Source organism: Dicentrarchus labrax, unplaced genomic scaffold (genome assembly GCF_905237075.1).
Source record: "Dicentrarchus labrax unplaced genomic scaffold, dlabrax2021, whole genome shotgun sequence".
Taxonomy (NCBI): Eukaryota; Metazoa; Chordata; class Actinopteri; family Moronidae; genus Dicentrarchus; species Dicentrarchus labrax.
The window spans coordinates 18,676,762-18,700,549 of NW_026136720.1; the positions used below are offsets into that span (position 1 = coordinate 18,676,762).

A 23,788-nucleotide genomic window follows, 5' to 3' on the forward strand; every position below is an offset into this window, starting at 1 on the left:
CGACTTCTTCTCTTCTCTTCTCTTCTCTTCTCTTCTTCACCCATGGCTGAAAATGAGAGGAATTTTGTTTACCTGTCAATTTAGGGATCCGCTCCATAATGAGAATTAAAACAATGTCTGGAGGTTCATCCAACTGTAACAACTTAATGAGCAGATACTCCAGACACACTGCAGACACAGAGGAGCTTTGATCATACCAAATCATATCTAAACACTGTCTTGTTAAGTTCTAAAGCGGGGTGAGTGGTATTTATCTCTTTGTCTGTCTCCAGTGTAATGATGGTAACACTAATCTCATCCTTTATTATACTGTTATATAGTGTCAAGTTGTATCTGCTGAGCCTGGGGTCATTTTTTTGTTTTCTAAGTTTGGATAGGGATAGGCTCAGTTATAAAACTATCGCATAATTACTTTTTTCTCCTTGTTATATTGCTCAGTATTTCTGATGTAATGCTGCTGAAATTATTTTAGTCAGTAGGCTGATCAGTAGACATGTTTGATCTTTGTATTTTCAGAAATGCTTAAATGGATTAAGATGACTTTCTTTTGCTTCATATGGTTGTTATATAAATACTAGGGCTGTCCCCAACTAAAGATTTTCCTAGTCGACTAGTAATCATTGGTTAAACCCAATGGCTAACGGCAAATGCGGTAATTATTCTGAATGTGTTGGAACCACCAGCAAGGAAAATTTTGAACAATTTATTTCCATACAGTATAACATCACACAAGTCTCGCCCGCCTCCGGTTCTGGTGCTCATTCTCCTATGCCCTCTCCTATGCTAATAGTATAAACAAACTTCCCCCTGTCCTTCGAGCTCCCATTCTGGGTACAGTCAGTTAATAGGACTGCTAAGTAGCTAATGGCAGCTAATACAATTAGCACATACAGCAGTGCAGCCTTTACAAGAGCAAAGGTGTGTGCTACAATTGTTGCTCATCATGTCTCAGTTGCTCTGCTTTAGTCTTTGCCTAACTGCCTAAAATTCAAACTACAAACCATATTTTCCATGTTGAGTACAATTTGTCCTGAGGTTCCTGAGGAGATGACGATGAAAACACACACCCTTAGATCAGTTTAGTTTGGCTTGCTCCAGCTGCGCTAAACACCCCTCTTCATTTCACTCAGTTTTTTGTCCACTGGCGGTCTTGGCCCAGGCTCACAGTTGTCGGTCACGGGATGTGTGGAGGTCAAAAACGTCGGCTCTGACTCTGACTCTGGAGTTTACACTCCGGAAGAGCATTTTCCCAAGCTCTCGCCTCTCTCGGCTCCCCGGGGGATCGGCGGGTGAATTATAAAAATCTGTTTCTGTGCAGGCATGCAGAGGAGCAAGGGAGCAGGGATGGGACGGGGAGCTCTGGTGGGAATTCTCAAGCGGAACCCTTAAAATGTGAAGGGGGGAAAAACAGGAAGGAGAAGGAGAGGAGAGGATTTTGGCATTGGAGCTCAGCTCAGAAACTGCGGCTTGGAGGAGAAATGTGATCTGGGGCCCAGAGAATAATGTTAGTGTGCAGAAGAAGCCAGGTTATTGTTGAAAGGATCTGTAGGTCCACTCACTGCTGCATATTCACTGTGGCGGAGCCTGTTTTAGAGAGAAATGTTTTTACCATTAGGCTTAAAAATCCCACATTCTGTGTCAGCACAATGTAATATCAGATAGCTGTAAATACTGCTCACTGTAGGGAATCTTTTTTTCCAGTGAATTATGGCGTATTCAATGGCACTTCCTCCTGTCTTTAAAATCCAGGCCCTTTGAGTGTTGTTAACCGCACAGGTATTATCTAAGGTGTAATACATGCCATGTCTGTCTCCTATGTTAAAGGGCATGGTGAAACAGAGTGCAGCTGTGATTGCAGACAACAGAATGTGTGTCTATCACCTGGCATATTACCTGTGGCTGTTTATAAATTACCTCATCCGTTGAAATTCATCACTGCCTGCCAAACAGCGAGGCTCATCGCCAGGAAGAGCTCCATGAATTCTTTTGTTTGGCAGGCTTTCCTGTCAATGACCTTACTTACTCTGTCAGTGATGATTTATGCTTGCCGCAACCACAGTGCTCCAACCACAGGTGCATCTACACCAAGGTCTTGTTTCTTATTGCCGGGTGAGCCCATGATGTGCGCTAATTTGTCTTTGGGAGGAATGCAGCTGGAAACAGAAATATTTAAAGGGATATCAGACTTTTCAGATTCAGAATATTGTTCAACACGAATAAATGGAAATCTATTTTTGATTTTAAATTTGATGCTATTCCATCAAGGAGATGTTGAGATATTTCACTAAGTAAGTGAAAAGTTTGACCTGATAGTTTCACTGGAAGAAAAGTAAGAGAAACACCAAAGTCATTGTAATATATCCACAGGGGAAATTGTAAATCTATAGAAATTTCAGTCGGAACCAAAGTGGCGGATAGACCAAGCAACACCTGGCCAGTTACTGCGTGAGCGTTGCTGTGACTGTCGGATTGTCTGTCCCTGATAGTTATAAAAATGATCCCGCCCACTGATGAATATGTGGTTTCAGATGATGTCCGAGGATCCAAGAACAACATTCGTTTGAAGCATACTCAGGCCTTTAGCGTCACCGAATCTTACGATGTTGGCTGAAGCTGGAGAAGTGTTTCAGCTGCAAATGTACCAAACGTGGATTTTTGGATTTGTCAGAGGCAGTGTTGGATAGGGTTGTGTAGGCCAAAGTGAGAGCTGTTTAAAAGCGGGCCCTGGGATGAGTTGGCATGGGCACTGGCCTGTGGAGCCAGAGGGGTAATTGGGAGCAGACTAGGGATGAGTCAGGAGCTCTGCTGATGGGAGCTTTCTGTCTGTTGGGAAGAGGGGCTGACATGTTTGTGGGAGGGAGTCGAAGGACAGATGCTCCAACTCTGCAAGGAGACGAAACATGACACCCTCTCCCAGATGGGGGGATAGAGGGAGATTTGTTTGCTCTGCCTCCAAGACAGATTAATCCTCCTCCTCCACTTCTTTTTTGCTTCTCATTGGGATGATCTTGTCTTTTTCTCTGGTAGAGAGGCTTCCCTTCTCTTTATTGAGTTAGTTAAGTCCTCTTTGTATTTGTTTTGATGATTGGTAAAACCTCTCCAGATGGAAGATTTCTTTTATAATTAAATTTTCCACCAATTCTGCACTTAAAAGCTTCCACAAATATTTTTCAATCATCTACTTTTCACCTGTTATCAGATCGACACTGTCAAAGCCTCCCCCTTCAAACTCCTATTCCTAGAGGGGCTTATCACTTTGAGGACTTGAGTGCATCATTAGCCTGCAAGCTGCACCATTTGCAGTCACTGGAATGTAGAATGGAAGCCACAAACTCCAAAGGAAAAGGGAGGTCTTCCCCATTAAAAGCCTGTGGTTAAACTGTTACGGGGTGGTCATTTGTAAACTCTGACAGGTGGAGCGAGTGAGAAGGACTTTTAGGAGGATTTTGCTGAGTTTGTCTGCAGTTTTCCTTCCGTTTGCTGCCATTTTGACCTTGTGGTAGTCAGAGCTGTCCCATTCATCAACAATGGACTCAAGTTCTTACTGTACGGGGTGAATTCCACAGTTCTGCAAACGCCTGATGACTTAATTTCAGGAGGGGACACAAAAGGTCAGTCTTACTCCCACTTCCTGCAAGTCGTATCACACTTCCTGTTTGTTTGTGGGCACAAGCAAATAAATTTCATGCATAAGAAGGCTCCTAAATGGTATAGCATTCTGACCCTCGGTTGTGCTTGTGCACCATAATTACATCCACAGTGGCTTTCTCTGTAACCCCAATTATAATTAAGGTTTGTTGATACATTTTCTGAGGTAATATTTTGGCCCATTCTTCCACGTCTCAGCGGGATGTGCTGTAGACACCCAGGCCGTCAGTTATAAATGACAACCACAATAACAAGAAATGCTATATGTGTGGTGTTAGAAATACAACAATGGAGATGTGTGTTATATTTAGAGTGGATTGATAAGCAAAAAAACACGCAGGGAGAAATTAATTGTTTGTGGTATCCCCGTCAGTTCCTGTCTGGTTCTGCAGCTAACCCAGTTTCAATACCGTCTCATGTCCATCCTCTCCTAACAATGGAGGGAGCAGGGGGAGAAGTGGAGGGGCAAGAGGACATAGCACAGCAGGGCAGAAGGACTATCAATGGGTTTGGACAGGACACTGTGCAGTGAGATGGCTGTGCATGCACTGTGTATATGTGTGTGTGTGTGTGTGTGTGTGTATTATGTGCTTGTCCTTTGTCCCTAAAGGCCAGATGCTGATAAGCATATTTACCACTGTATATCATACAACACAGGCCCCTGTGGTCTGTGGTTGGATATAGAACGGAAAGATAAGGAAAGCCAGCTGATGGAAAAGTAATGTGAGCGAAAACAGAGAGATAAAGAGATGAAGATGAGAGAGAGGTAAACATGGTATGCAGGAAAAGTGGATTACATGACAGGATTGTAACAGGCTTTTCTGACTGTCAGTCTTATACATGGGCAGATACACATGCAGATACAGACACACATAGGTACAGAGTTGGCCTGTTTGGCTCATGTCCAAGGCCTTGCTATGAAATCAGCTTGGGAAAGCAGCAGGGGCCCTGAACAGGACACAGAGACAGAAACAGAGAAAGAAAAAGAGAGAGGGAGACTGCTGAGCCCAGATAAAATTCCATTGTTTATTTGCCGACCCTCTCCTTCCCTCCCCTTCTCCATACATCCCTTCCTTCACCATCAACCCTTCCTTTTCTCCTTCTTCAGGAACCAGGCAAACCCCTGTCAAAGCCCCACCAGGTCAAGGCAGCATGTCAGTCATAGTGAAATCCCCATATCGCTCAAACCAAACATTTAATGTCAGATCTAGCAACTCCACAGTGCTTGAAACAAATTGGCTGTACATGAATAATCTCTGCTCCAGATCTGCAGTAGGTAAGACATGGTACAGTTCGGCATGAAAGAGAACGAGAGGCTAAGGATTAAAAACCAGTCCCCCTCTGTCCTTCACTCCTATCCTTCACTCCCTCTTCCATCATACTTTTGTTCCCGCAACTCCAAGACTGAGTGGAAATGAAAGAGAGAGAATGAAAGGGAGAAATAAAAGACCGAAGGACGGGGAGGAAAAAAGCGGCCAAGTTTGCCAGAAAGAGCTGGCTAAATGTGCAGCGGTGCGTTAAATTGATTGCAGGCGAGGCTTTGGCACACGATGTAGTGAACCACATCTTGCAGGGGATAGGGTCCTCAACTCAGCGTGGGTGCAGAAAGGAAAATAAGAAAATAAATCATTATTTTCTTTCCACATTTTGAGTTATCATGTTCTCTCCTTGTCCCAGTTTTACGTCAAACCTCGCTCGTAAGGATGGCAAGTGGTTTAGAGACTGCCTGTTTTTGGTTTCTTTCTGTTTTTTGTGTGACTCCTGATAACTGTGAAATGCAGCGTGGGATGTAAGCGACTTTGCCCTTTTTAGGTATTTCTAAATGACAGAGAGAAAAAGAGAGCAGTTTGGAGAAGAACAAGCAATGAGTGATGATGTCATGGTTTAAGCTGTTTCTGCAGGGCTGGACAGAGGGATGGAGGGACAGAGGGATGGAGGGGAGGATGAAATCTTTATGAGAAGCAGCTGTTGGGGAGCGGTGGGCAGGCAGGCCTCCAGAGCACTAAAGCAGCAGCCAGCCAACAGCTCGCTGACAACAACTCAAAGGCCTGATAAAGCTAGCTACATAACACTGACAGCACCACCTGCATACAGTGTGATGAAGCTAATTCAACTCCAAGAGCAAAACATTGGCTGATTATCACCAAGAGTTAACACTAAGAGATAATATTTGGAGCTTAACAAGCACAAAAAGGTCAACAACTAAGATACAAACCCAAAAGGAATATCGCTGTCCGAGCTGATATTGTCAGCACGTACATTGCATTGCACTGCGAAGAGTATTAGAGTATAAGTCCTGATAACAGAGCTGTTGTGAGCCAACTCATTCAGTAACTGACACAGCTTGAGGAACAGCTCATCGTGGAAAATTTGGTGTGTGTGTGTCATCACATTGCCAATGAATGAGTCCAGGCTGATTCCGGCCTGTTGTGAATCCAACATTGTATTGGTTCAGTATGAGAAGAACCAGTTAGAGTCATCTATGAAAGGACTGCAAGGACTTTGCGTGCTAACACACTGTACGCAGTAGTGTACCATGTCTTTGTGAATCAGGGATTCATTTACAACTCTATGACCAGACCAAGGTCAAATAGCATGTAGTTTACACAGGGTTCTAGATGTATGGAGCTTGGAGTCAATGTTTTGATCTCAGATCTGTCTCTTTAACTTAATGTAACTTTTCAGTTTTTTTGTCATACCAGGGACATGGCTTTACTGATGGCATTTTCATTGGACTGGGCTGTTTGTTCATTTGTCCATACCTTTCATCAGTTGGCCCAACCCTGATTCAGAGTGAATGGTGGTGTCGAAGAAAAATCATTCAAATCCAGTTCAGGTTTGCTGTGGTGGTGTGAGTTTATTAAAGCATGCCGGCATCCTGGTGAACTTACATATAGATCTGAGTCGGTAAGCTGACCCAGAGCAAATTAAATGAGGTTCTTTTATACATAGACCAATGCACTAGATAGTATGTAAATGGAGCCGTTGATCAGGCAGTCACCAGACATTACATGATAAACATCAGAGTCAAAGAAAGTAAGGCAAAAGGTAGTGATCAGACTGAATGTTATAACCAATGGAGACAAAGGGCAGGAAAGGTAGGTGTGGGGTTTTGGTCAAGGGGGAAGGAGACAGCAAGAATGCACATTTAGTATATGAAGATCAAGGGACCAAGGGGGTAGGCTGCCACATGTCATTTGGTTAGCAATCAGTGGGATTGTCAAGAATTTTAGCAAAAACATTCATGGTCCCTTAAAGTTTGAATCCTAATGCATTGGTAATTTGCAGACTCCTCATCTTTTGCCACTAGCAGGTCAAAATTTTCAGTTCCAACACTTCAGTTCACTATGACAGGACACTTCTGAGATTCATTGAATTAGTTAATAAATTCCTGAAGAATACCTTCCAGGAGATACTGTGTGAAAATGTGCACCATTAACCGCATATTCAAACTATTATTGTGTCTCGCCCCTCTCTTTGTCCTTCGTTTTCAGCCCCAGCCCTAGGATTATACAGTACAGCGTGGGCTAGAGGTTGATTCCTGCTCTCCACTGTCCACTTTACTGTACATTTGTAGAATAGGTGGTGCTCGTAGATAACCGAGATCCTATTTACTACAGCAACACAAAACCATGCTTCAGCCACTAAGTCTAAACAAACAACATCCCTCTCTCAGTAGTATATGTGAGTGCATGTTTATAAGAATCTGTCCATAGCCAGATACCCGGTGTCCATCCGCTGATACATATCTCCTGCAGGGTTGGTTATGCAACTGATGCTTGGCTCTGATGCCCTGCCACTGACCCGACCGCTGCTATCTCTTTCTAGTAAAGGCTTTAAGGCATTTAGGATCGTGTGCTGTTCACCGACCACCAAACATTTTCATCTGAGGCTGGAGGTTATCCTTTATTAAATATATTTGTGTAGTGTTTTTTATCAGAAAAATTTTAGGTACAGTCAATAGGTCCAGGTCAATAGTTATTTCCATTACAACACATTTTCCACTGCCATCTTCTCCACCCAGCACTCATCCACCCAGCTGCCGATGAACAATACCACTTCCACTTCCTCTGCTGCAGTCTCCGCGGCCTGTCACACCTCACAGGGCTAAGGCTGAAGGGGGCCGGGGAGGTGGAGGTCTTTTGGGTCGCTGTTTCACGTGATGTTTTTATTGGCCTCAGCAGATGGCTTCCCTCAGCCTCTGCATTGTTATGGTGGCCATCTTGCTCTGAGGGTCAGGGTTAACAATAGTTACTAGTAGCTGTGGGAGACAAAAGCCTTTTTGTGGCTCCCGAAAAGAGTTTCCTCAGTAACCATGCGCTGTAAACCTGGCAGTGCTGTCAAATTTACTGCTTTTACGAGATGCGAAGACGCTGCGGCTTGTCAGGTTCAGGCGAGTGCTGGGAAGCACTTTCTTGCATGTATGACTCAAGTTTGAGATATGTTCGGGCCCAGTAAGTCCAAATTGTGAGAAAATACCAAATTACCATTTAAGGCACTAGAATCTCAACTGAACAGCACTTTCTGTTTTGGCCTTGAGGCTCCAAATAATAAAGTGGGACAGCCTAAAAGCCTACACTGTTTTCATAGCGCAACAGTATACTTGTATTATTCTTTGCAATATCCACTTTCCTCTTTAGTTTTGACAACCCTGTCTCCCCAACCCCCCTCTCCTCTCCGATTTGCTCCCTCTCTTCATATCTCCCATCTTTCCTCTCCCCCTGTGATATGCAACACCCTTCCCAACACAGAAAAACATCTAACTGTAAAACTAGGAGGCTCTATACATTCTTTATAATCCCCCTTGCCCGCCCCCTTTCCATGCAGGATTTCTGGTCTTAATTTCGGTGCTCGGTTTTAGTAAGGAGAAAAGAATCAGGAGGGGGAGGAAGGCCAAAAATTGGTTGATGTTTCCCCACAAACATGTGACCTCTGCTCGGCTCACAGCTGAAAATAATTTGGGCCTACAAGCCGGTGGCTGGCTGACGCAAACCCTCCTCCTCCTCGCTCCGGGGGGCTAGGTCTTGGACTGATGGGGGGCTAAAGACAAAGCAATGGAGGGCTGTGAGTTGAGCTGTGAACAAAACTAGAAGCTAAAAGATGACATATTATTTTACACCTCGTCAGACGAGACCGGAAATTTTGCGCAGTGTCCATTTCTTCTTTCATTGTGGAAGAGAAAAAAGTAGAAGCCCAGAATAATTCCAAAACACTGGACCCAGAGGGACAATTAGGTTGTTAGCTTAGGGAAGGGTTCAGCTATTCGGCTGCAATTTTTTTACGTAATCTACCAAAATTGACGTTTTTTTTTCTGACTTCCCTCGCTGCCAGTTGGGAGAACAATTTGTGGAATTCGGCTCAATTAGGCTCACATAGTCAGGGAGCAAGGGAGAGAAGTGTCAGGGTTAGATAATTCACGTTTATTGGGAGAAGATTGGAGGGGGGGTTTGGGCCAGGCAGTGCTCAGGAAATGTTTAACGGCCTACGGATACCCTAAAGTATCCCTGCACATCTGGTTGAAGTCACATGCTCACACATCCACGGTCTGGAGTATGGGCAGCTTGGCAGGATGTGTAGATCTATGTAGGTGTGTTTTTATATGAGGTTTTGTGTGTGAGTATGCAGCTGGGTGGCAAAGCATATATTAGTGTCTCTGAGAATTTACTCAGAGTGAGAAAATGTGTGAATACCTGCCAACAGGAGTTAACCCTGAATTTTCCTCCTCTCTTATGTTAACCACATCTGTGCCAGACAGAGGCTAGGCCCTTCTGCTCTATGCCAGTCCCCTACCATCTTTTATAGGCCAAGTGATGAGCGCTGAGCAACAGCGGCTCTAATTCAATGTTACACACGAACGGTCTTGCTAGGTTCCAACGGGATCTGGTTTCATTATACTCTGACAAATGGACCAAGTAATATTTTCAAACTAGCCAAGCATGTCTCCTTGGCACTATTTGTATAATGAAGAACAGAGGGAAATGTGTAGAGGAGAGGATCTGAAGTGCAAAAACAAAATGTGTTTTCTGTACTTGTCTTGAAAATATTCCAGAAATCTGTTTTGGCAAGTGCAAAAAGATGAGATACTGAATGATAACCTAAAAAAGTCGAACTGATTGCCCATCACTGGCTTTAAGCTGCCACTGATATTTTCCTAATGTAGCTTAATTATATTACAATGTGGACTTCTTAGCATATTCCATAAGTTTCCCATGGCATTATGGAAGCTGGAACCCAATGTGTGCCAGTGGCTAGCCATAAACACAGAGCTTTGTTTTCAGCTATATCCTCCATTTACAAATCATGCGGGTACTGCCAGTTTTGGGGGGATGCCATGCAACCTGTGAGGTCTGTTTCTTGGCAGCTTGGTTCAGAAGTGAGTTTCCCTACCCACAATGAGAGGTTTGAGCTATTTAGTAGTTTATATTCACATACTAGAGTTCCCTAAGGGAGTTCTGGAGAAGCAGATTTATTTTGACCTAACTATAATTTGTCAGTCTATATGTCTGCCTATTTTTGTGTATCATCTTAGGTTTGACATATCCTAAATGTATGCTCTGTAACTGAATTGAATTGTAAATGTTTTGCTTTGCAACTCCATGACCTATAAGCTGAAATATAGGTCTGCTTTGCATTCACATGTGTTTCAACAAACTTTAACCATCCACACAATGTACACACCCCATTATAAAATACATTCTCTCTTTGTGTGACTGTGCAGGATGCCAGCTGCTAGCACCATGACCGGTGGGAGGGCCCTGCTGCTCTGTACAAACACTGACAATTGTATCTACCAATCAGTCAACGGGTAGGTGTCTCAAAATTAGTATATAATATAGTTAATAAGTAATTAATTATTAATCTTAATTTTTTCTGATTCAGGTTTTTCCTATTAATCAGTCCTATTCCTTTTGTATGTATACATAGACCAGATGCTTAACTTGCTGTTTGAGTATTTGAGAACCTTGGATGGAATTACCAGTACAAATAATCAACAACTGCATTAAATGATCTGGTTCATTGAGAGGAAGTAGAACATGTAAATGGAGGAGAGAAGTAAACTGTGACTTCCAAATTGCATTGCAGTAAGAAACAACTGACCAAAGTTTTCACATCTAGGTTTAGTTTTAGTCAACTACAGTATGATAACCTTGGCCTGTACAGCTATTTCACTTCACTCTGCCATCTTACACCTCTACACATTCTCCATGAGATGTCGCTTGGGCCTAAACTGTACTCTTCCCCTAATCATCATACAGTCCTGTACTGCTCTTAAGCAAGCTTGAGACACTCTTTTTCATTAGGGTCAGCTGTATAACAAAAGCAGGGCTAGAGATGCAGAGTAGGGCAGAGCTGGCCATCTGGCCTCTGGATACTGTTACTACCCCCCTGCTGCCACTGTCTAATGCCACTCTATGGCCACTCCCTTGCAATATTCATTAATGCTATTTAGATTATAATGAAGGGATTTCGGTTTGTGCCAGTGTTTGTGCCTATTGTCTAGAGGGAAATTTAAATGTTTTGAGGGTCTGCCATGTTACTGTAGTTACCATTGCTAAAAAGCTCAATACTTTAAAAAAGTTGATATCATGAAAATAAGTTAGTTGAGTCTCTCTCTTAATTCTTCTCCCATTCTTCCCATTTCAAACCATTTCTCTGATCTGCTGTGTTAGCTCAGCTGGTCAGCGATGCTTTTGTGTCCTCATTCTGCTCTCATTGACCCTCCTGTCTGTGCTCCACCTATCCTTGGCTGCGGTTGATAGATGAGCTTTCCATACTACATACTATTAAATCTCTGTTTCTCTTTTAATTACAAAAGTGTTTTTTTAGATGGAGGAATTACAGCGTTAATGTCCTTCTCCATCTACTCTACTTTTTCTGTAACTCCTTCGCTCGACCCCCCCTGCCTACTCCTGTTCTCCTTCACTACTACTCCTTTTCTATTTGACCTAGTTTTTTCCCTCTGTTGCATCATGCTTAATAAAAACTGCTGTTTCAGGCGGGGGATATAAAAGGAGAAAGAAAGGGGGAAGGGAGAGGAGAGGGGCCAAACTAATAAAACCTGGAGCAATTTCGAAGATAATTATTTGGTTTCCTTGTTGGTCATAGTTACAACATCAAGTTTTTTCCTTCTCTTTAGAGATCTCTGAGGAAACTTGAATCAGTAATTTCCCCCAGAGATTTCCTCTGAATTGCAGACTGTTGGTTTTCACATCCAGCAATGTCATCAGAAGTCACCCAGCAAGGCCACGTTTCCTCTGTTTGTTGGAAATTCAATCATTTGATGAATGGTCTTTGGGCCAAAACAGAGTTTTGAGGGTCGGGAATAGAAAAGAAAAGATGCACGTCTACCCTTCGGCCTCTCCCCTCTTCTGTGTATACTTTCATCTCCTCTCCACAAATAGCTGTGTGTGTATCTTGTAAACTTTGACCCCCAAACCCAGAGTTCAAACAGTCATGACCCAGTAATCTTCCAGGAGTGACTCACAGCTGAAACAGAGGCACCAAACAGACGTCTGAGTTATTTTAACAAGAATTCTTGTTTACCCCATTAAACAAAGATCTATTTGGACGTAATTGTAAGTGCTCACGTTGCATTGCAAATTTTGAGAGCTACGGGGAGCACAATGCTTCGTTATATACACTAAAGGCAGGAGCTGACATTTCTCTGAAAATAATTGCCCTATAAATTATTAGAGTTGACAACAGTGCAATATACTCTTTCCCTCTGTTTGTCTGGTTTGAATTAAGTACACATCAGTTGCACTGTCCCCTTACCAAGAGAATACTCTTTGCATGTTTTTTCTGTTTGTTTGAGTTTACTTTTGTTCCCTTACCCACAGTCCATATATTGTGATTGACAGGTGACCTTCCTGCCTATTCATCTTGAAGTATGCCTCAGCAACTTCAAGATTAATTCAATTTATTTGGCCTGGATTTATAAGATAGTAGTGTAAGGCAAACTATTTTAGTTCTTATATTGTAGTCCTGGTTTGACAAATTAACTTGTTGAGCTATATTAAACTAATCTAGTTTCAAGCACATATATCTTGAGTTTCATTATTTATATCAATTCTTTTTTTAATAGTTTTCAGTAAGCTTTTTAAGCGGGGGCCTGATTTGTATACTACTTTCAAGAAATGTGACTGTATGAAGTCATTTTTGCTTCCCTCCAGTTTTTAATTAAATGCTTATTATTGTGTGTGAGAGCAATGTATGTTTAAGTTTTAAATCTAATATATTGTGTTTTGACACATATGGATACAGTACCATGTGTTTGCTTGCGTTTCCCTATGTTTGCCTCAGTATAGAATTTAAGTAACTTCTTGTATGCTTTTTAATTCATTCATTTACTAGCATATAATATTGGTAGAATATACAGGACGTTTTGCTTGCAAGTATGTGAAGTGTTTTTCTATGTGTGGTTCTTTTCCAGGCTCCAGTGCTGTGGCTTGAAGGTCGGGGAGGCTCCATCGTCGGTGGTGCCCCAGCGCAGAGAGGTGTGCGGGTCACCAGGGGACAGAGACAGGAGGGATACTGCTGTTTCCACCAAGAGACCCCTCTCCCCCCTACTCAGCTTGAGCGACAGCCCAGGTCCTCCACACACCATGCTGGCTCACAGGAGAGCCTCCACCACCACTGACCCGCGGACTCCCAACATGGAGAACGGGCTGTGTGGCAAGCTGAACCACAACAAGAGCCCAGCAGGAGGCAAGACTGCCAGCATCCGCGATAAGATCTCACAGTGGGAGGGCAAAAAGGAGCCTGTCCCACCAACTTCTACAGGAACATGTCCACTGAGCACGACGCAGAAGGAAGTTGAGACAGTGAAGAAAAAGGAATCCAAATCTTCAGAAGTCCAAAGGACAGATAGCAAGAGGTTTGTCAGCTGGGACAGACAAGACTCAGGGAAGGAGAATGCTGGAAAGCTGGGGGATTCGAGGCCTAAATCTCCAGAAGGCCCAACAAACAAGGACAGAGAAGTGATCCTAGAGAAGGGATTTCGGGTTTCCAAGCCAACAGAACAACCCCAAGACAAGAAAAGTGTTTTAACTCATGTTAAGAAACTGGAGAAGGCAACAAAGGAAGTTCCTGACAGACCTTCACTGGCATTTCCAGGGAATTATTTCTGCCCTCCTTCAAAGGAGGAACTGGAGGAAACAGAAAAGAGAGCCAATGAGCCCATTTTTGGGACTTTTGACGTGGTGCGTCCTAGTGGGTCACGGAGGAGGAGGGAGGGGGATCCAGAGAATGTATACAGTGAGCCAGGTGCTCCGTCTATAAACCCTCTACCAAAACCTCAGAGAACCTTCCAGCACCATACACCCCCCACTACCCCAGCTTCGGGGCCTGGCTCGGGGAAGGGAAGGAGGAACTTGCCCCCTTTGCCCTCCATTCCTCCTCCACCTTTACCCACATGCCCACCACCTGGAGTTTGCAGGAGACCCTGGGCTGACAAACCCCGGGACAGCAGTAACAGGTAAGAAAATAAAAGAAAATAAAAGAAAATATGGGCAGCCTTGATTAGTTCTGATGAGTTCTTTGTTATCATGCTAACATGTGCTAATTAACACAAGACACAAAGTACAGTTTTTTGTTTTTGTTTTATTGTTGAGTGAAACATGAGTGTTTCATCATCCAATAGTTGCTAGACATTTCACTCAAAACCACAAAAGTCAACCTCATTGCAGCGAAAGACAAAAAGTCAGGGGATCATCAAAGTCAGTTGGGTTAGTGCTCTGGAGACCATGCATTTCTGTACCAAATGTCATAACAATCCATACAACATTTGTTGAGATATTTTAGTCTGGAACAAAGTGGACAGACCAACCAACCAACCAACAGAGCAATATTGCTATCCGCTAGCACATCATCACCAAGCCATCTCATCTTGTCTTAACCCCAATATATTGTTCCTTCAGAATATATTGTGTCCTCTAAGCCTTTCCCGAACCAAACACTGAGGTGAACAACATCTCCCACATCTGCTGTAAATCAAAACCAACAGTGACATCATCCTGTTTCTAAATATCCCAAAGAATGAGCTCACTGGTTGGATCTGAGGAATGTACACATCAACTCAACTCATTCCTCCTTCCAAAACTTTACTGGAAGGGGAGAACAACATACAGAGTGGTGTGAGTCATGTGAAAGAGGCCACTTTCCTTTTAGCCTCGACAGTAAAAATGATTGTGCAAGACCTTCAGTTATCACAAATGAGCTGTCAGGCATTCATTTAGCACAGTTAGACTTTCTAAATGTAAAAATGTGTCTACTTGCAAAGTGTGTAGTCTGATCCAGAAACATATTCTGCCAAGAGCAATTAACATATTCAAGAGTTTTCTAAGTAGTACTCGCATTCAGATGGTTACAATCAAATAAACAAAGCGCTGCAAGGAAACCAAAAAATTTGAACTCTGCAGTATTGGAGTACATCTATTGTTCACTTTCTCCAGTGGTCTGAATTCTTGTTTGGAGCTTGGCTTGGATCTGTTACATTCCATACCATATGTGGAGGCCTCCCTCTGCTCATGGGTGCTGTGTCGAGCCCTTTGTTTGGCCAGGCTTTCTCTCTGTGAGTGTCCATAGCACTGTGCTTTTTTGTGTGCGTGAACAAATACGCTGAGTTGTCAGTTTATTAGGTGCATGTAGCTTCATCCAATACAAAGCAACTGCTCTGCAATAAATCCTACTTTTGTAAAGCTTACAATGTTCAGTTTTTGTTAAAACTCTGTCAGAAAGGGGATTCAGCTTCATGGTCTTTTACAATGCTTAACTTGACTTATATATATCAGGGACAATGCACAATAGTTGGCATCATTATGATGTACAAGTGCGAAATGGTTAGTTTTCATTATGTGTCAGGAAGGTAAGATTTGCAGGGAGCTTGCACTGTATTGCAATGGATGTAGCAAGCTCTACCTAATAATGTGCCTACTTTTAATTGTATGTATATGCATGTATGTGGGGACACATGCAACCATGTATGCTTGTGTGCACGTCATTCTACTGGGCTTTAATCTTTGGTAGTGATGAAACACATCATTCAGATGTGGCAACTAAGAAATGGTAACACCAGTTCACCTGCTTGGCATGTCAAACATTTTTTAAAAGCATGAACATGAGCACACATTCGCTCAGAGTCATCAGTAGCTCAAATCCTTCCTTCCTCCTTTTTTTTTGTATTTGGCGTGCAACTCTTCTAAATCTTTGTCATGGCCTGTCTTCCAGGAAGTCATACGAATTCGAGGATCTACTCCAGTCGTCTTCAGAAAGCTGCAGGGTGGACTGGTATGCTCAGTCCAGACTGGGCCTAACACGCACTTTATCAGAAGAGAATGTCTATGAGGACATAATAGGTAAACAATACAACTCACACTTTTATTTTTCAAAAATCAAGTTTCTGACATGTGGTTTCAAAGTTACATTATCAGATCTGGAGGCTATAAACTGATTTGGATTTGCAAAAACTGTAGAACACTATTAAATACTGTTCTGTAGGTTGTCCTGTGTTTTATACCCTTCATACACGGCATGACCTTTGAGTTTCATTTCTCATATCAGTGTGGGTCTGAGAGTTCGGTAATGGAGGTGATGAGGAGGCCAGGCTGTCTTTGCTCTGTTTTTTCTGCTCCAGTTTTAATTTAGAGCCACGCTGCTTCACTTTTATTAAAAAATCATACTTGGACACATGACCTACGTTCCTACCTTATTGTCTGCAGTCTTATGCCAACCCCACCTAGAGCCCGTTTAATTTCATAACGAACAATAGTAGCATTGTGTGAGGTCGTGCTGTAGCTGAGGTTGGCTACTGTTATTGTCAGTACAGCAGTGGGCATATGAATAGCTTAGAGCCGTGGCACATTACTGGCAATCGCTTCAATGTGTCTTTGGTTTTCCTCCCAGCGAATGGTATAATGAGTGCTGCTTGCTTGCAACAATCAAATTAAGTTTAATTATATTTGAGTGATGCCACAGCTTATTTTGGATTCTTTTATAGTTTCCTCCTTTCATACAGCAGTACTGTTCTTTAAAGCGCTCTGACATTGTTCACCAAACACTCAGCAGTGTCCCATGGGTAAAGTAACTCAGACTCACTATAGCTGTTGACTCAAAAAGGAGCAGAGATAAAGATAGTGTAGACAGTGATGAACGGCTGTGGTGTCCTCGTAGTCTTGTCATCCACACGCAAACCAGATTCACATCAACACACTTTGAACACACAATCTACATGCCTGATAGTGTTTTCAGACTGAGAGTAGAGCAACTGTCACCACTACATGTACTCAGACACTCGCCTTGACGACTGATGCAAATTCACATGTGCACAGCTGACAGCACACACAAACACACTGCAGAGATTAGTGTGACATTCTCATCAGCCCGCAATGTGAAAAACAGTACGCTGATCCCTTGTTTTCCTCAGAGGGAGAACGAGTGGGGAACTGAACGCCCTTCTTTATCCTCCAACTCCTACAGGTCACATCTGGTGGATAGATTGATAGAGTTGGGGAGAGATACAGAGAGGCAGAGACAAAGAGAGAAAGAGGCACAGGTTTTGGAAAATGAAACTTCCTCATTCCTTATCTGCAGGGGAGGACCAGTGGCTAGAGCTACATTTAGCATTAGCTGTGCAAGCATCTTATCACAGTGAAATATGAGCTGGGTACGCACACTGCTGCCTCTGGTAGCTCTCTGCACATCTGGAGCAGGAATCGTCTGGCACAACAAACATGACTGATATGGAAAGAGTACTTTATCTGCTCTTTGGAAAGCTTGTGTGAGACTGTTTTGTAATCCAGGTGAATATGATTTCTTAGTTTTGAAAAGAAAATGTTTTTTTTCTCCTGAAGATCCTCCATCGAAGGAGAATCCCTATGAAGATATAGAGCTGGAGAGAAGTTGTTTGGGTAGCAAATGTGTTTCACCTGCTTCCTCATCTCCTGTCCCTGACACACCAACTAAGGTACCGGATCAGAAATACGTCACTATAAAAACAAAAGTAGATTTAATGGAAGAAGTTCTATACTAAAATCACATTTTGATGTATCTGTTTTGCTCCACCTGACCCCCCCCCTTCCCCAGCTCTCCTCCAAGCCTGGCTTCTTCAGACAAAATTCAGAGCGGCGAAGCTTCAAGCTCCTGGAACTACGCAAGACCAGCAGGGACACTGGTATCTCCTCTCCTTCCCGTATCAGCCCCCCCTCCACGCCCAGCAGCCCTGATGACACCCCCTGCCTCTCTGGAGATCCGTACAATCGCAGACGGAGGAAAATCCCCAAGGTATGGGAGTCTGAGAGGCCTCTCACAAAGACAGAGTCTCAGAGCCGGTCCAGGACAGGGGAACATTTTCTGACGAATATTTCCTGTGAGAAGTGCGCCTAAAGGAAGGCCTCCCAGAAGCTGTATTGAAAAGATCTTCTTAGGAGTCTGGGAGATTTAGTTTATTGGTTTAAGGAGTTTAAGATGGACATCTCTTTCTCTTTACCTGCTGCAGATGGTGCTGAAAATCAATGCCATCTTCGAGGCGCGGAGAGGGAAGAAACGCATGAAGAGGGTGTCTCAGTCTACAGAGTCCAGCTCAGGGAGAGGTAAAGCTTCAAATATAAAAGCAAAAAAAGTCCACAAAAACAGACTGTTGTTTGTCTTTACCTTTCATTTGCTTCACATCAACTGTGAATTAAAAAATCATGAACGCCTCTGCAATACTCCCATCAAAGAGGTTGTGGTTTTGTTTGTTTGTTTGTCTGTTTGTTAGCAGGATGCTGCAAATGCTTGTTAACTGATTTCAATAAAAGTTGGTGGAAAGTTCGGCTATGTGCCAAGGAACAAGTGATTAGTTTCTTGTGCGAAAACACATCCAGGTACAGATCCCACTTTGGATCCAGTAATTCTTTAATAATAATGCTTTTCTAACATTGCAAGGCCATTTCCACGATGTCCATCATCACTGAATTCAAAGTTTATCATGAATACTATCAACACTCCACCCACCTTTCATCAGGTTACATTTCCTACAACTCTCAGTTTGACCAGAAAGAGTACTAACTACAAAGTCAATCTCCATAAAAGTCCAGATTTATTACTTAGTTTTATGGGCAAAGTTACATTCTGGGGTCAGTTGAGAATGACCCACGTTTCAGAGGACTGGGTGGTGTGGTAGTGGCTGGAACAAAAGCAATGAGGGCAAATTCCATGTGCTCTGAGTTTCCTGTGATTGTCATTTGCAGTCTCCTCATGCTCTGTTTTTCTTTTTCACTGCTTCTTCTGTTTAATTTAGTGACAGATGAGAACAGCGAGTCGGAAAGTGACACGGAGGAGAAACTAAAAGGTGAGAACAGAAAATAAATACTTATACTGTACGTACAGTAGCTCCGTAGCTCCATGCTGTAGGGGATGCCAAATACAAATATATAAGCACAATAGGAGTATGTGTACAAAAACGGATTCAGATCATAGTTTTCTTCCTTTTCATTGTTCCAGTGTATAGCTAACATCAGAAACACACAAAGTTGAAACTGCAGACTCCTTTACATAGTGACCTCACAGTGACTCTCTTTGCACGCATATGTGCACATACACAATATGGATGTATTTGAATTAAATGTGTTTCTCTGTCACTCAGCTCACAGTCAGCGGCTGGTGTCGGTTCAGTCTATGCTGAGGCAGACGGGGCGGTACCGGACCTTGGAGAGGGATCTGATGGAGTTGCAGGAGAGGAAACTCTTTGAGTATTTCATAGTTGTTGCGCTCCACAAGACAAAGGCTGGAGTCCCATACCTGCCAGAAGTCACACAGCAGTTTCCTCTCAAGGTGAAAGGGGATAGAAATGTTACTAAAGCACTTTATTCAAAAATAAGACACTGGACACTTTTTACTAAAAAAAGAAAACACTGCTGAAAAGGATTTTAAATATCATTATCCAAATAGCTAATTTTAGAATTATGGGAAGAGCAACAGCAGGTGTTATGCAATAAAAAGAATAGCCTAGTAATTTTTGAGCAGTGATATAATACATTATACTTTAATACTGACAAAAGAAAACAAAGTAAGAAATAAGAAAAACAAAAGATCCAGCAAAAAGACAACGATTACATTTATTGTACAGTGATGTAGTGCTGTATGTACAAAACGTACTATTTACTTAGAATAGTGACTGCAGTTTTATAATGATGAAGAGTTTAACACAGATCTAAAATTCTGTTTAGGTTATGGCAATAGAAGAAGATTTTGTGTGTTTTAAGTGGTTTGTTTTGTGGTTCATCAGTTATTTCTCACAGTGTACAGACGTCTCAGTACCACATCTTCCGTTGTGTCAAATATATTTGTTTTAACATTTGCTCTATTTTTTCCTCCAGCTTGAAAGGAGCTTCAAGTTCATGCGGGAGGCTGAGGACCAGCTGAAAGTCATCCCTCAGTTCTGTTTCCCTGACGCCAAGGACTGGGCGCCTGTCGACAACTTCCCCAGGTCAGTCCGACTGCTGCCGCTGCACTTAAGGCATGAAAAAAAAGTGAAACAAAACAGGGACACTGGAATTTCCCGTCAGAGTGGTAATAGCTCAGCTGTTTTCCTTGTTAATAACCACTTGTTAGAGAAGAAGCTGAAATCCCGAAATAGAAATGACCTTGTGGCTTGTAACGATAAGGCACTGACAGATATAAATGATTACAGGGACAGATGGTAGATTTAGCACCTTACACCTGGTTTGTTATTACAAAATCACCCCTCTTTCTTTGCTGTTAAATATATTTAACAGCAGCTATTACCCAATACCTCCTAGCTTAGCCTCTCAACGTCTGCATTGTTCCGAGAAATGATGATGTGTGTCCTGGTGGTGATGGCTAATAATTACCTGGAGACAAATGTTTGATGGGTGAGGGGCCATCAAACACACACCTGCATTGAACTGGCTGACACTCATGACTGTCAAGAAGGTCCTCGCCAGTCAATGAATACCTGTCGGGTGGAGCTTAGGAGGTTTTGTGTGGATATTTGCAGAGTAAGCATCCCTCAAGTACAAAGTCATACCTTTGTTTACCAAAACACAAAGTCAAGTCCAGAATGTGGTTATCTGTTTCCACAGCAGTATTTTCCAGCATGTCTGAATTATCTTTCTCTCTTTTTTATCCCCAGTGAGACGTTCTCATTTGTCCTGACTGGTGAGGATGGAAGCAGGCGGTTTGGCTACTGTCGGCGATTACTGGTATGCTCTTAAAAAATGGCGCTGCCCCTTTCTCCTTATTTGATTTTAACATAAATAATCCCTCATTATAAACTTGCTTATGTAATTTCCTCTGCTCCTTTAACCATTTTTCCATAATTATTTTCTACAAATATCCTAAATTTGGTTGATAAAATTATAACATTTTTTTTTCCTGACTGTACCTTCAAAGTCTGTGCAAAACAAAGGCTTTGCTCTGCTCCGCTGGTCTAATCCTGTGGTTGTATAGTTGGCTGAGCAGTCTTGTGACACTCCAGTGTTTTGAAGCTGTCTTTTTCTTGCTTGTTGTTCACAGCCCAGTGGTAAAGGCAGAAGGCTCCCTGAGGTCTACTGCATCGTCAGCCGCCTGGGCTGTTTCGACCTCTTCTCCAAGGTAGATATGGTGAACTAAATATAAACGCAAATGCACAAAGTTTACATAATGTTGCATCAAATTTAATTAGTTTGCACAGATTGGCTTGTGTTGCACAAACACATACATACGCCCCCCCCCCCCCCCCCCGCCAGTCTGGTCCTGGCTGACAAAGACACATGAACTGCAGCTGATGTGGTTACTGCAGTGGAAACGGTTCCCTGTACTGAGCCTTAGATTTATATGCATGACCTGTGTACGTAAATATGTGTGCAGTCTACATGTGCCACTGCTATATTTGGGTTTGTGAGGGCACAGACATGGACATATATATATGCTGTTATACTGTATGTGTCCGGTATGTTTCATCTGTATAGTTTCACAGCCACCGTAGTTCCTCCTACACACTCAGAGTGGGAGGGTGAGGCGAGGGGGTTGTAAGATCCAGTGTGTAACATTTAGGAGGATAATGGAATATTTATTGGTATTTTTTCATTAGTCTAACTAGAAACTATGAATCATTATATTTTTGTTACTGAGTTACTGATTATGCTTTGTTAGAATGAGCGCGCAGTTCGAGGCCACCGTAGTTTCTCCCTCGTGCTTGGAAAGGGAGGGTGAAGGATGTGAGTTGCAATCTGCAATTACACTGCTAGTTGCCACTAAATCCTATATGCTGGCCTTTTACAGTACTTCATCACGTTCATGTTATAATAATGTAAACATCCAGTTACAGCTCTTTGATTTGCAACACAGCCTACAATAGCCTAATACACAAGGGACAGCTACTATGGTATAAATGACAGAAGAATATCTGACGATTAATGAATTAAATCATATCCAGTACATATGATCATAGGGCCCAACCCTAAGACATAAATATTTAAATTACACAAAAACTCTAATCTATTGAAAAGAATTTGTCAGGGCTGTTAGAAAGATCTAACACTCCACCTGTACCTAACATATCTACAGTTTACTTATATAAATATCTGTGATTGCCGGTATTCAGAATCTCCTTCTCTGTGTTTTCCAGATCCTGGATGAAGTAGAAAAGAGGAGGGCCATCTCCCCTGCTCTGGTGCAGCCTTTTATGAGAGGTATAATGGAAGCTCCCTTTCCTGCTCCAGGAAGAACCATCACTGTCAAAAACTTCCTCCCTGGCTCTGGGACAGAGGTGAGATGATGGCGGTGTTGTCACTGTGAAAACAGCATTTGAACCAGTAGTTTTTCACCCCATTCTTTTAGTGTCTTTTACGTGTATCTGTGCAGTTGTATATTACTATCTAATAGTCTTTTCTCTGTCTTTTTCCAACAGGTGATAGAGCTGTGTAGGCCATCAGATTCCCGTCTGGAACATGTGGACTTTGAATGTCTGTTCTCCTCCTTGAGTCTACGTCTCCTTCTGCGAGTGTTTGCCTCTCTACTTCTGGAGCGCAGGGTCATCTTCACTGCCGACAAACTCAGGTTTGTTCCAGCAACGTATTGATACAGAACACGGTGGCTTTCCTGACCTTGCAAGAAGCATCAGCATTGGGGGGGATCATTGTAGTATTTTCATTAATCTATTGGGATCCGATTATTGAAGGAAGGGTTATGATCCTCAAAAGACCAAGAGTTAAGAGTGTGAAGGATATGACAGAGAGACAAACAGTCTGAGGAAAAGAAGATCCTAACCGAGTTTGAGAGGAAGGAATGCTGTTGTGTTATACTGTCGCCTGGGGAACAATCACTTCTTCTCTGGAAAACTGTCATGGATGCCAGATAGAAGGAGTTAGACTTCAGAGCATGACTCCAGAGCTAACACGTGTGCACAATGACGTCATCAAACCCACACAGTCCACTTAAAACCTTTAACTGTTGTGGTACACCTGGTTCAACATGTGGACTTACCGGAATCAGCCATTGTGTACTGATCTAGTTTTAAAAAACACCCACCTACTGGTTCAGAAAATATATTTGCAATACAATATGCACTTCAGAGTCACACAAACTGTTTTTATGTATATTTTTGCCCGTGGACTGTTTAAAAAGTAGCGTAAGAAGCATTTCCCACCAGGGCGCCTAAGCAGATCACAAGTCTTTGCACATTCTCTACTGTGGAGGGGAAACTTGGCCTCGTCAATCCATTTTTTAATGAATTAAGTGTGAGCAGATGCACACCCGGGAGACATTAAGTTAACAGCGTGGGTGAGTGTGTTTGCTGCCGCTGTTCACTTTTTATAAGTGTTACATCACTCTCCCCTAAGAGATGCTTTTTAACATTCCTCTTAGGGTAACAACAGGTTTGTTGCAGCAACAGTAATGAACTTTTAACATTATGTTCCAAATTAAGAAATGGGTAGCAGTAGAGGTTATTTCCTTAAAGCAGTTTATTAGCACCATCTTGTGGGAGAGACTTGTATTTTAGTTTGTTCAAAGTAAATTGGGCTGCTATCCTGACAGATTATGTCTCACATACTATTGTCAGGAATATAGTGACAGTTTCAATAAATAGAAAGTTATATTTATAAAAGTTATTAACTGCAGCTTTTAAGTTTTAAATCTCATATATATATCACTCTCTTGA

General features: G+C 42.5%; 1 protein-coding gene across 3 annotated transcripts in view; it reads left to right on the plus strand.

Annotated features, from left to right (window-relative positions):
* si:dkey-82f1.1 (DENN domain-containing protein 2A) overlaps positions 1-23,788 on the plus strand; it is a 33,121-nt gene that overhangs the window by 5,134 nt on the left and 4,199 nt on the right. The window contains exons 1-14 of one of the 3 annotated variants that reach the window (XM_051381520.1): positions 3,315-3,611; positions 10,367-10,453; positions 13,082-14,125; positions 15,877-16,004; positions 17,499-17,611; positions 17,731-17,928; positions 18,143-18,236; positions 18,926-18,976; positions 19,271-19,458; positions 20,004-20,113; positions 20,780-20,849; positions 21,163-21,240; positions 22,256-22,396; positions 22,538-22,686. In XM_051381520.1, coding sequence (XP_051237480.1) covers positions 10,368-10,453; positions 13,082-14,125; positions 15,877-16,004; positions 17,499-17,611; positions 17,731-17,928; positions 18,143-18,236; positions 18,926-18,976; positions 19,271-19,458; positions 20,004-20,113; positions 20,780-20,849; positions 21,163-21,240; positions 22,256-22,396; positions 22,538-22,686 — 2,450 coding nt within the window. In that variant the 5' untranslated portion in view covers positions 3,315-3,611; position 10,367. Of the gene's footprint in view, positions 1-3,314; positions 3,612-10,366; positions 10,454-13,081; positions 14,126-15,876; positions 16,005-17,498; positions 17,612-17,730; positions 17,929-18,142; positions 18,237-18,925; positions 18,977-19,270; positions 19,459-20,003; positions 20,114-20,779; positions 20,850-21,162; positions 21,241-22,255; positions 22,397-22,537; positions 22,687-23,788 lie in introns of those variants that run through there. The other 2 variants (XM_051381519.1, XM_051381521.1) reach the window with 2 other exon arrangements.